Consider the following 13897-nt stretch of genomic DNA (forward strand, 5'->3'; position numbering starts at 1 on the left):
GCATGGGGACACCAATGATATCATATGGAAACTTTATTTTCCGAGTTCATTGCGTGATTCAATGGAGGGTGGTTATTGTTTTGATGACAAGCCAAATGGTTTATGGTTTAATTCGGTTATGTTCAAATAAGTTTTTACCTGACAGCGAAATGACAGGTTCCAGTTTTCACCTATTGTCTAAAAGCAGGAGTGTATACGAATAATGTGTCATGGATGGGGGTCACAATCGTCAAGTATAGTCACAAATTTACAGCTCGTTTGATTTGGTAACTAAATCTAGTGCATGTCATCGCCGCAATTATTAATGTATACCATAAATTGTTTACGTGGCAAAGAATGGATCTACAAAAAAGGAGATTTATACACAAGCTTTACTTGACTTTGAATTGGAATAATCTTTAAAATATTTTAACTTTTATTAGTACAGAATGTGCTTACCAGACCTTTAATATTTAAGTTAATTTACACCATTAGCAGTGGCGCCATAATTAAATAAAGCTATGTCATTTTTGTAATCTTTCATTTAAAATTACATTCTACAATGTACTCCCATATATTTGTTCGTTTTTATAAAATACAATTCATTTATTTACTGGTCAGTGCTAGATTTGCGTTCTATGCTGACGTTGAGTAAATAATTGGTGTCATAAAAGTTAGTTAAAGTACATTATGTCGCTTCGTAGCGAAATTGAGAATGTATAGTAATTGCTTAGAGTTTGAAAAATCTTCCTAAATTATAAATATCCAAATTTCAAAGTACAAAATGTCACCTTTGGGTTGTTCCATACATTTTCGTAAAAGTATACATTTTATTGCTTCTCATTTATTATACCCGCTACCCATAGGGTAGAAGGGTATTATAACTTTGTGCCGGCAGGAATGTATGTAACAGGTAGAACGAGGCATCTCGGACCCTATAAAGTATATATATTCTTGATCAGCGTCAACAGCCGATACGATCTAGCCATGTCCGTCTGTCCGTTTGTCTGTCTGCGTGTCTGTCCGTCCGTCCGTATGAAACACTGGATCTCAGAGACTATAAGAGATATAGAGCTATAACTTTTTCGACAACATTTGTTATGTTTGCACGCAGATCAAGTTTGTTACAAATTTTTGCCACGCCCACTTCCGCCCCCGCAAATCAAAAAAATCGAATAACAAGCGTAATTTTAAAGCTAGAGAATTTTGGTAATAACAATAATTACTATAGTATTTATGATTCCTGAAAATTTAGTAGCGATCAGATAAAAATTGCGGAAATTATTAAAGAAATACTTTTGTATGGGCAAAAACGGCTATTTACTAGGGGTCTTAGTTGCTTTGGCTGACAATCTGGTATATTGTGTCGACTTTGGTATATTTTGAATGTGGCACTATGTCGGTATACCAAATATACCATTTGGTATAATTTTAGTATTTTTGCAGTATGTTAGGTATATTTTGAGAAAAATACCTCAAAATATATTTCTTTTATTCAAAATGGGTAGCGGGTATTTTATAGTCGAGTACACTGGACTGTAGCTTTTTTACTTGTTTTTTAATTTTTTGCTAAATGTGTACATGTACGAAATTTTAATTTGTCAATAAAGTTAATCTCAAACACTTTGTATAAAAACACAAATCTAAAACTCTGTGAAGTCAAAGTGTTTATATGTTCTGAAGCATAAGGTTCATACAATGTTTTCGTGGATTACTTTACTAGTGGGGTTATGGATATACGTGATATGGAGTCGTCGAAGACTGTACCAATTAATGCTCAGCACGCCTGGTCCAATAGGATATCCCATAATTGGAAACCTGCACCTATTTTGGATAGAAAATGGTAAATAATAACTATAGTAGACAGTTGTAAAAAAATAAAATGTTAGCTTTCAGGTTTCTTACGGGCCTTAGCAGTTAAAATTAAAAAATATGGAACAGCATTTTTGGGATGGTTTGGTCCATTTCCAGTATATTTTGTTACTGAGCCCAGTTTGGTTCAAGACCTATTAACGGCGCCCCATGCCTTGAGTAAGGGGAGAATTGCTTACCATACTTTGGAAGAACTTCTTGGTAGTGGTGTTCTTGTCCTTGATGGTAAGTATTACTAAAAATGTTGTATCTTTCAAGCTTTTACTTTTCTGCTTCGTAGACCCAAAGTGGAGTAAACATCGCAAGGTTTTGAATCCTGCATTTGGGCCCAAGGTGTTACTCAGCTTTATACCCATTTTCAATAATGAGGGAGGTAGCTTGATTCGGGAACTGGATAATCTAGTTGGTAAAGGGGAAAATGAAATGCTTTCATATATGAAAAATTTTACCTTAAGAATTGCGACACGTAAGCTTAGTTTGATGAACTCAAAGCAGACTTAATTAACACCGGTTCACATGCACAGAAACTACCTTGGGATCTGATGTCAAAGAAGAAGAAATATATAAAAATGAAACATTAATGGAGAAGTATCAAAGGTAATGTTATCACTTGAACATTTAACATATTGTTATAAATATTATGATTAGCTGTTTGGAGGCTGGAATAGAAATGATCCTAAAACCATGGCTTGGAATTAAATTTTTTCGCTGCTGGACCAACTTTGGGAAGCTTGTCGAAGACTCTAATTCGACTATTAGAAACTTTATTAATAAGGTTAGTAAGAAGGTCTTTCACAAACCCCTTAATTTCTTTATCTAATTCTGATTTAGATGATCGACAACAAACTAGAGGAAGCTTCTAGAAATAATCAACCAGAGGTCAAGACAAATTCATTTGTGAATCTCGCCATTGATCAATTGAAGAACCAAGTTTTCAATTATCGAAATGTAGCGGATGAAGCTAATACAATCGTCTTTGCAGCATTTGAGACAACCGCTCTTACAATAACATACACTTTGATGCACTTGGCAATGTTTCCCGAATATCAGGAGAGAGTTTTTGAGGAAATTAAGTCTGTATTTCCCAATACTGGAGACTTTGAGGTCACTTATGATGATATACAAAATCTAGAGTACTTAGGCATGGTCATCAATGAAAGCCTGAGGCTGATGCCCGCCCTTCCATTGTCCCTACGAAAAGTTACTGAAGATGTAAAGCTATCAAATGGAGTTGTATTGCCAAAGGGACTTCAATTTTGCATTGGTATTTTCCACATGCATCGCAACAAAGACATTTGGGGTCCAGAGGCAGATATGTTTAATCCAGATAATTGTCTGCCCAGAAGTCTACAAGATAAGCATCCATATGCGTTTATTCCCTTTCTGAAGGGCAAGCGAAACTGCATAGGTATGTCTAACTAATATAGTTATTTCCGATATTTTATTAAGCCCAATTTAATTTATATCTTTTCAGGCTGGAGATATGCATTAATTTCGATGAAAATTACATTGATTAAAATATTAAGAAATTATAAATTAACCACAAAATTTCGCTTTGAAGATCTAGAATTTGTCGATGGTATTACATTGAAATTAAAGAAATTACCTGGATTGCAACTAGAGCGACGAAATTGAAATCTTTACAGTTACGATTGTAAATTTCGATTTTTTATCAAATAAAAAATAAACACCAATAAATAAAAGTATTCTAAGCCCTTATTTGACCTGATTAAAATTAAAAATTAAAAAAATGAAGAGATCTTCGAGCTTATTATTATTCCCGTACCATCTTCGACTTCATAAATTTTAAATATTCTTGATGGTCAACAACCGAAATGTCCAAATTCAGCTCTCTTGCCGCCTGTCTACCTGCCTGTATATTTACTCCCAAGGCTTTAAGAGTACTAGCAACCATTATTTTTATAAAGCACATTAAATTTTGTATTATGATAGAGAGTGCCCCCCAAATCAATGAAATCGAATAACAAACTTAATTTAAAAGATAAAACTCTCAGTTACCAATTGTAACTAGAGCCTCAATGCTTCCTAAATATTCACGGATAACAAACTAAGAAGTTTATGAATAGTTTATAAATAGCTTTAAATCAAATATTCAAATGAAGCTTCCGGTGCTTAATTGCATTGGTGAACATTTTGATATATTTTGCATTGCATGGTATATCTTTAATGTATGGTATGATTTGATATATTTGTGTGGAATATTTCAGCTGAGCAACATTCTCAATGTTTTGTTTTTATGAAAAATGGATCGTAGATCGATCATATTCAACTGTAGCTAATAATGGTCGTTTAATTCTAATAACAAAGCAACTTTGTTGAAGCACTTATTTTGCATGAATTCCTGAAAAATTTAAAATTTAAATATATAAATTCAACTATTCTCCAATTTAAGAACAAATTTGCCAAATTTACTTTTTACATTTTATTTATGGATTCTGGCTTGGAGAAAAATGATTTCACTTCATGCAAAATAAAAGCATGTTCAATCGTTCAAATAATCAGTATTCGCACAGTCAATGATATAAACTTTTAAGAAAGTTACTACCAAGATTGTTCCTCTGTGCGATACCCGCTACCCATTTTCAAAAAAAAAGAAACAAGTAAGAAAGTTACAGTCGAGTGTGCTCGACAGCTTATTTTTAATAAAGGCAAAATATTTCGTTATTATTTTCAAAATATACCGAAAATACTGAAAAAATACTAAAACTATACCAAATGGTATGTACCAATGTACTAGATTGTCGGCCAAAGCAACTAAGAGCCTTAGTATGTAGGCGTTTTTGCCCATACAAAAGTATTTATTAAATAACTTCCACAATTTGTATCTGATCGCAACCAAATTTTCAGGAATCATAAATAAATAATTATATATATATATATATAAATTCGCAACTCTAGCTTTAAAATTACGCTTGTTATTCGATTTTTTTGATTTGCGGGGGCGGAAGTGTGCGAGGCAAAAATTTGAAACAAACTTGATCTGCGTGCAAACATAACAAATGTTGTCGAAAAAAAATTATAGCTCTATATCTCTTATAGTCTCTGAGATCCAGTGTTTCATACGGACAGACGGACATGGCTAGATCGTCTCGGCTGTTGACGCTGATCAAGAATATATATACTTTATAGGGTCGGAGATGGCTCGTTCTACCTGTTACATACATTTCCTGCTGGCACAAAGTTATAATACCCTTCTACCCTATGGGTAGCGGGTATAAAAATGGGGTAATATTCTTAATAGCAAATGCTATAGTAAAAAATACAAAAATATACTGAATATCATTCATTCGGTATACTGATATACCATTACATTTAAAATACACCATAGAGTATCCAAGTAGGTCAGATTGTCAACCAAATTAGCTACGACACGACTGAAACAGTTTTTTTACAGATAATCAATGAAAAATTTTATGATACACGACAAAATGGTAAGAATGCAAAATTCGAATAATGTCTCCATAGCAGTGCTCGACAGCAATATACCCTAGCCCTCAACATACATAACATACAAATCAAGAATTATAAAATCTTTAATGATATAAACTTATACATATTGAATAATACGAGTCTCCCAAATATCTTTGATGTTCTCCGATAACAGCGCAATTATAATAAAATTAACTGCGTTACGAGTTTCTCAAATTCCAAAATAAATGTTTATAGATTCATTTACATTATTTTAAGCAATAATTCTTCGATTTATGCTACATGTAACACAATCAATCTTTCCAGTACGCATTGTACAGATCAGTGTGTATTTATAGAATTTATAAATATGTAAAAACTGTATTGTTATTTTCTCGGTCATTATCCCCATTAACAATAACTAAGAAATCCACAGCAGGTTGAGCCCGACCGCGAAATATCCGATACCCATTTTTAGTCTATAAAACCAGAGCGAATGAACACAGATTTATTTGCCACTAAGATATTATACCCTTATACCCTTTGCATAGCTTGAATATTTATTCATTAACACCGGTTTGCTAACTATTTTAACTATTTTCGAGATTCGACATAAAATCAAAATAAAGTTGAAGGCCGTCAGCTTATCTCGTTTGGTCCCTAAAAAACCTATATAAGCTTTGAAGAAGGCCTGAAACGGTCAATATATTTCTATGTCTCAAAGCTGACATGTTGTTCATCCAACTGTTGTTCGTCTATCTAGTGATTCTCTGGATATATTTGCTATGGCGACGTCGAGGTTTTTACCGAGTGATGTTTCAGTTACCTGGTCCCATTGGATATCCCCTTCTAGGCAGCTTACACAAGTTATGGAATAACGAAGGTACGCAAAAAAAAATGTGGTCTATTTAGTTTCTAATTTATTTTACTTAAAGGCGTAAACACATTGGGAAATTTAATGAGCACGTATGGACCATCATATTTGTTTTGGATGGGACCGACACCTATGTATATAGTCAGTGATCCAAGATTGATTCAGGAATTATTAACCGTACCCAATGCCATTAACAAAAGTCGTTTAGTTTTCGGAGTTATTCAACAGCTTCTTGGCTCTGCCATTTTAACTCTTGATAGTATGTTACATTTGTACTGCGTTTTGTTTTGCTTTGTTACATTTTGCCTATTCTAGATCCCGTTTGGAGCAAGCATCGGAGGGTTTTGAATGCTGCTTTTGGACATAATATCCTGCTCAGCTTTATGACTATCTTCAATGATGAGTCGAGTTCATTAGTTCAAGAGTTGGACGCATTTGTTGGCAAGGGAGAGAACGAGTTACTTTCCCGATTTCAAAACTTTTCTTTTAGAACCGCGATTCGTAAGTGAAATTAAATTCAGAGATAATAAGATACATATTTTAGTAATATTAACAACATTCAATAACAGAAACCACGATGGGATCTGAAGTGAAGAAGGAAAACATGATTCAAAACGACACTCTTGTAAATAAATATAAAAGGTATTTCAGATCAGACCATTTGTATATTATTTTAACCATTTTGTTGTCTTTTTGAAGTCTTTTTGCAGCAGGGGTTGTTTTATTCTTAAAACCTTGGATTAACTTCAATATTTTTCGGCCATGGAGTAAAACTTTAAAAATTGTAGACGATTCCAGGTCGACCATTCAATCATTTCTGAAAAAGGTAAGCTATTCAAATTTACAATATCGCATTAATTTAATTATGCATTACGACTTTTTAGATAATTGTCGCAAAACTCGAGAGGGATTATAATAATAATACAACAAAGACTCAGAACATAACATTTGTTGATGTCGCAATTGAGCAGTTCCGAAACCGTTTATTTAATTATACAAATGTCGTGGAAGAATCAAATACAATCGTTTTTGGAGCGTTCGAGACAACCGCACTTACAATGGTGTATACTTTGATGAATCTAGCAATGTTTCCCGAATATCAAGAGAAAGTCTTTGAGGAAATTAAATCGGTGTTTCCTAATACTGGAGACTTTGAAGTCGCATATGAGGATCTACAAAAGCTAGAGTACTTGGGCATGGTTATCAATGAAAGCATGAGATTGATGCCAACATTCCCAATGACAGCCCGTAAAATATCTCATGATTTTAAACTCTCAAATGGCATTGTGCTACCAAAAGGTCTTGAAATTGGCATTAGTATTATTCACACACATCGCAGTAAAGACGTATGGGGGCCGGATGCACATAAATATAATCCAGATAATTTTCTGCCATCAAATTTACAAGATAAACATCCATATGCGTTTTTGCCTTTTTTGAAAGGCAAACGAACTTGTATAGGTATGAAAAAATTTATTGATTAATATTATGCATATTTTAATTTATTTAATTTTCAACTTCTATTTATTTCGGTGCGAATTTTAATCTAGTTCATTTTAAACTTTTATTTTTTTAGGTGCAAAATATTCTTTAATGGTGATAAAACTGACATTGGCCAAAATATTACGAAATTTTAAATTTAGCACAAGCTACCGATTCGAAGATTTATTTGTAGTTGATTATGTTACACTTAAATTCAAAGAAATGCCGGGACTGCAACTGGAGCGTCGAGTTTGAGTTCATTTTAATTTTGGATTAGCTAAAAAAAAGTGAGTAGAATGCGGTCAAGTGATAAAGAATTATAGAATTAAGATACTTTTTGTAAAATACATACTTACATCTATAATTAAAATACTTAAATATAAAATGTACAGTTAATTGTACTGGACTGAAAGATAGCCGATTTCCAAATCCTATACCAATTTGAAGTTTTGGGTTTTGTATTGTTTAACAACTAAATTATGTAAATTTAATATTTTCCGTAACAAATTAATTATATTAATTATATATCAGAGTTCAGTCTAACATGCATATATACAAGATTTATTCTCGCTTTCGAAGCGTTTCTAGTTCATTGTCGTTCGACATACTTTTAAACGACTTTTATACTTAAATATATTTATTAAAGTCCGACAATGCATTGTTATCAATAAAATTACATTATTCAAATGAAGCTAATAATGATTAATAAATGTATATGAAAAATATTGTATTACCAGAGCTTTGGATCTCACTAAATTATTGTACTTAAATGTTTAGCGTGATTGAGTAAGTGTTGACAAAGGTTTTCTCGTTTAACTGTGTTTTTAGACTCGTTATAAAACCGAATAACACTTTAAGACATTTGTAAATCACATTTGACAAAAGGTGTTTCAATAAATTTCAATAAAAATCTAAATTCGTTAATATGACTCAAAACGCAAAAGACCCATTGACATTTTGTTCGCTTGCTTACAATTTATGCGAATATATTAATTTATGTGCATATGTTAGATATACACCTGTAATAAAACTTGTTCTAAGGCGCACAGAATCTACTGTTCTCGAAAAACATAACAAAAATATTTTTAAGATTATTTAAATTTTATGTTAAATTAAGTTAGAAAATAATAATTCAGTTTTCATTTTTAAAAAATATTACAACCACGAAAACTTATTTTTCAATTTTCAAATCAGAAATAAATATCACGCAGAATCAAAATACGAAAAAATAATGTTCCAATTTATTGGAGTATCTTCTTAAAATAGTAAAAAATCTGTTAAATGTAATGGACGACTTTTAAAAATTACAAATACCTATATTTTCACATGCCACATGCTTTAAAAGTTAGTAATTTTATATGACAAACAAGTAAGAAAGATATCCGCTACTCATTTTATAAAAAAGCAAAATATTGCGGTATTGTTCTCAAAATATATCAAAATAATATGCCACAAAAATATTGAAAAAAATTTCAAAATTGCATATTTGGTATATTGATATGTATGTAGTGCAAAATATACCAGATTGTCAGCCAAAGAAACAATCTGCTATACTTGTATTTTGTACTCTACTTTAAAAGTATTTGTATTTTGAATGGGTTGATGAGCGGACGTAACCGTTTCATTAAATTGGACAACTTAAAATTTAATTTGAGTAACGTATTTTCGAGCCATTGGGGCTCAATAAGTAATAAATATATTAGCTGTACTGTCATCACTAGCTAGATTTAGAATGTTATAACACAACCCATATAAATATAAGTTTATTACAAATTTGCAATAAATTTTCATCTCAAAACGCGTAATGAAAAAAATAACCTCTCTATTTAATGTCTTTATGACTTTAGAGAAATACATTTTTTGTGCTCGAGCAAATCAACTACCATGCAAGCAAATAAACCACTAAGCAGAGGTCTAGATGGCTTAGATGATGATTAAATACGAAACAACTTGTATATTACTAACAACTTAAATTAAAGCTATTTATCGTTCATTACATTCGAGAGGAATACTGACGACTGCACTCATTGGGAAATGAACTGACTTGGACATGTTAAGTCATTAATGTGTAGTTACTGAAAAAGAGACAATTATAATGACAATTTAAAAGTTGTGCAACAAAAGTAAGTCTTCAGTTGTAAGTGCAAAACAGCTATCGATAAATGTAGGCAGACAAAACAAGGCAGAAAACTCTTGTCATAGATACAGTTGCAGATAAAGATGCAGATACAAAGTCAGAGGCAGATAGAGAGTCAGAGAGATATATACATTTTGTATATCTATACATGTGTACATGTGCAAAATGTGCCACATTTGTGGGGCAGAGTCGGAGACTATGCTGGAAGCACTTGACAAGCCAAAGAGATGAAGAAATAATTCCATTGAGTTGGCAAGTATGTGGGGAATCTCAAGCGAGACGAAATTAGACAAGCGACGTGATTTACGGTACCCTTAAATCACAAGCATACAACCGCACATACACAACCACACACCACACAGAGATATATACATTCGGCGAGCAATATCTTAACGGCACATATCGAAAATCGAAGTGAAAACTCGACGGGCTATAAGAAAATGCGTTGTCAAGATATCAATGTCTGTGCCGCACATGTGCAACTAGCAACTTGGGACTTGGGACTGACAACAGACAACGGACAACGGACAACTTGGAGCCGCGTGCAAAGTATATAAAGTATTCGACCATGGATATCAGCGTATAAACGATAATAATGATCTCTGATGGCTCTCTTTCTCTCTCCTTCTCTCTCTCACAATCGATCTCTTGTCCAACTCACATGCATTCATTGATTTATGGCGCAGAATCGAATGTAATACAAAGTGGAAGTGTCGATTTGGCGATCTTTCTGACGCATCGCTTCGAATATCAAAAGAAACATACACGAGATCAAAGCAAGTCACTCGGACAGCTACAACAAAAGAATATTTGTTTATTCGGTTATTATTGTAATTTAATATGCTTCTGCTTAGCATCGAGTCATTGATCACTTTGGGAGTTTCCAAGCATAAACATGATTTTGTGCTTACTCTAAGCGATATATGTGGTTCTGTTAAATATTTGAAAGTCTTCCAGCTTCCGTGTTAATGTTCAACTAATATACTAAATCTTCGCTTTGATAAATAAAACCAAAAAACAATCGAATCGTGAGTGACAAAAATATAGTTTCACACCTGTTTGCAGGTTTACGTCTCTTTAAAGAAATCATTCACTTCGATTCCTCACCTTTTGACGAATATGCGTTACAATATTTAAAAATATCTGTCCCACTGTATTTCGTAGTGACTAAAATATTCTAAAAACAGACGAGTGTACTCGTCTGTGAGATACCCGCTAACCATTTTGAATAAAAGAAATATATTTTGCGGTATTTTTCTCAAAATATACCGAATATACTGCAAAAAATACTAAATATATACCAAATGGTATATTTGGTATATCGATATAGTACCACATTCAAAATATACCATAGACGGCACAATATACGAGATTGTCGGCCAAGCAAATGAGAATTATAGCTCTATATCTCTTATAGTCTCTGAGATCCAGTGTTTCGTACGGACAGACGGACATGACTAACATAGATTGTCTCGGCTGTTAACGCTGATCAAGAATATATATACTTTATAGGGTCGGAGATGCCTCGTTCTACGTGTTGAATACATTTCCTGCCGGCACAAAGTTATAATACCCTTCTACCCTATGGGTAGCGGGTATAATTAGGAACAGTTCGAGTAAGTTTTGACTGTAAAAGACCTGCTCGCATTTCATATGAGCGTCTTAAATTATTATTTCTCGCTTAGCTGACTTAAAAATGTTTAACTTATTTTAATTCTTTGAAAGATAAATACATGCAAAAATGTTTAAATTATACAGAACAGAGTTAAAAGTTTTTATCTAAAACTTTATTAAAAGGAGAGATTCGCACATATGCTATGCTAATTAAATGATGTTACTTAACTTTTATCTTCATTTTATTGCTTGAATCAAATTAAATTCGTATATTAGACTAATTTGTGAAACGGTTCTGCAGCTTATTTGCATTAATACCTTGCCCACAGTTATGGCAACCAGTTTGCCTCTTTGCGGAAACTGGAAACAGTGAATGAATCATAATTCACAGATCTTATCATAATAATAACATTTTATCCCCAATTATACTGATTTCTTAATTACTTATACCAAATACTTCTAAAAGAGAATTCTAAGAGATGACTTTAAATCACATGTTAGCATATCTAGAATAGATATTTGTAAATTTGCCCAAGCCGAACATAAATAAACACTTATTAATTTAAGCTCAATGTTCATGGGGCTATACCTCTGAAAGTATATCTGAACTCGTTTTTTATTTTTTTTGGCTTTCAAAACGTTTATTTCGTCAAAACTAAAGCCACACCACAAATAAAAAGAAACATCAACAAGATTAAGTGGACATCGGGTATTGTTTTTGTTTACACATTCAGTGAGAAACGAGTTTAGCATCTGATTTAGGTAAACAATTGGGGAATTCTACAGAGATTGTTCTTGAATTTCATTAATATCAAGACGATAAATGACACAACTGCGAACTATAAAAGCCAATTCTCGACACTTGGTTGAGCACAGTTCGAATTAAAATTTTGCAAATATCGTATCTCGTCGAGTGAATTAAATAAACCAAAATGCGCGCTTTTATATTCTTCGCTTTGATCGTTGGCGTCCTATTGTCTCTGGCATATGCCGAGGAACAACAGGAGCAGCTAGTGCGTACTAAACGCCAGGTCTTTGGTCCTGGATTTGGAGGCTTTGGTGGATATGGAGGCTATGGAGGCTTTGGTGGAAGACCCTATGGTTTTGGACCCGGCTACGGCGGTTTTGGTCATCGTAATCATGGCTTCGGTGGCTTTGGTGGATACGGCGGATACCCCAGATACGGCGGTTATGGCGGTTATGGCGCTTACGGATTCCCCGGCGGTTTCTATGGTTAAAACGTTGCGCAATAAAATCCTATTGAAAATTTATACAACGGTGTTTGTGATTTTTGTGAAATATCCAACCAAATTGAACGAGAACACGTGGTGCACTCCAAAATTATCACAGTAAATGGACCAAAACTTGACCTCGCCCATTGCAATATGTTGACCTCCACACACATCTTAGTGTGCGTGCCTGATGCCTCAATGTCTAGCAGACAATATTTTAAAAATAAACACCATCAAATCTTCATATATTTATTAATACTTCCCTGCACATCTCCATCTGCTCAGACCCCGAAACATTTTCGGAACTGGAACTGTGTATATCTCTACCTACTAATTAGAAGTTTGTCTGTGCCGTCTGTTTGTTTATGTTCCAGAGCTGTCACGAGTCGGCATCGCTTTTCTTGAGCATTTGCAGACATACACAGAGTGCTGGGGGGAAAGTGTAGGTGTGCCTGTGTGTGTGTGGGAGGGTCTTTGGTCTTTGTGTTGCTGCAATTATCACGTACGATTGTCATAATTATCATTGGAATTTTTTATTAGATGACCTTTGGTCCTGTCTCCGCTTCTGTCACCTTGTTTGTTATTTCTTGAGCAACTGTTGTCATGTTAAAACAAAATAAATACCTATTGTTCGTTTTTTAAAGTGATCTCTATTCTGTTGCTGTGCTAGTTTGTGCAACGCCTTTCCCTTACTTTTGTCATATCTATCAGACTCTGGCGATAAAAAAATACTCTTATAAAATTTGATTTGCTTTGAATAAAATTTGCGGCATATGCGGTGAGACCGCAACAAACCCGAATCATGCCATGCTCTTAATACATCCAGATTATATTAACGACTTAATAATCCAGCTAATAAACATACAGCTCTCAGCAAATTATGTGCAAACTCAGACCCAAACTCAGCCGCAGAACGGGGCTGCATATTAATTTAGCGCCAAATTCAGCAATACATTAGATGGTTATCGGAGTTGCCCTGTGAGGCATATGGGTGCTTGAGTTCGTAGGTTTGTTGTGGCAATAAGAACGCCCAGCTAACTAGCAAGTACTTACCCCCAAAAAAGAAGAGGACCAAGGACCGAGAACCGCCCCTTGTGGTTGTGCTATTGTTTAATTGTCAATAGACATCGGCTTCTATCAATATCATAAAAGCTAATATTTTTCGGTTGGCTGAACGATGCGGTGTAGAGAAGGAGGGATGCAGAGGGAAAGAGAAGGCAAAGGTAGCCTGGCTACGCCGATTCCTGACAAACTGACTTGTGGGCATAAATAACCGCA

General features: G+C 33.8%; 3 protein-coding genes across 4 annotated transcripts; all 3 read left to right on the top strand.

The window, feature by feature from the left end:
• The first annotated feature begins 1586 nt into the window (after positions 1 to 1586).
• Positions 1587 to 3540, top strand: LOC133838552 (probable cytochrome P450 313a4). 2 transcript variants are annotated; one of them, XM_062269698.1, is made up of 7 exons: positions 1587 to 1822; positions 1876 to 2076; positions 2132 to 2317; positions 2376 to 2448; positions 2500 to 2626; positions 2683 to 3259; positions 3326 to 3540. In XM_062269698.1, the coding sequence occupies exons 1-7, from the start codon at positions 1678 to 1680 to the stop codon at positions 3484 to 3486; spliced, it is 1470 nt and encodes a 489-aa protein (XP_062125682.1). In that variant the 5' UTR covers positions 1587 to 1677; the 3' UTR covers positions 3487 to 3540. The 2 variants fall into 2 exon arrangements, with proteins under 2 accessions (XP_062125682.1, XP_062125683.1); XM_062269699.1 differs by having other exon boundaries at positions 1764 to 1822; positions 1869 to 2076.
• A 2667-nt stretch (positions 3541 to 6207) lies between these two features.
• LOC133838554 (probable cytochrome P450 313a4) lies at positions 6208 to 7891 on the top strand. Its single transcript, XM_062269700.1, has 6 exons — positions 6208 to 6413; positions 6470 to 6655; positions 6724 to 6796; positions 6854 to 6980; positions 7039 to 7615; positions 7731 to 7891. Exons 1-6 carry the CDS (start codon positions 6239 to 6241, stop codon positions 7889 to 7891), a joined length of 1299 nt encoding a protein of 432 aa, XP_062125684.1. The 5' UTR covers positions 6208 to 6238.
• A 4428-nt stretch (positions 7892 to 12319) lies between these two features.
• LOC133836661 (keratin-associated protein 19-2) lies at positions 12320 to 12625 on the top strand. The gene has a single exon (XM_062267252.1). It carries the CDS (start codon positions 12320 to 12322, stop codon positions 12623 to 12625), a length of 306 nt encoding a protein of 101 aa, XP_062123236.1.
• Positions 12626 to 13897: the final 1272 nt, after the last annotated feature.

Source organism: Drosophila sulfurigaster, chromosome 2R (assembly GCF_023558435.1).
Source record: "Drosophila sulfurigaster albostrigata strain 15112-1811.04 chromosome 2R, ASM2355843v2, whole genome shotgun sequence".
Lineage (NCBI taxonomy): Eukaryota > Metazoa > Arthropoda > Insecta > Diptera > Drosophilidae > Drosophila > Drosophila sulfurigaster.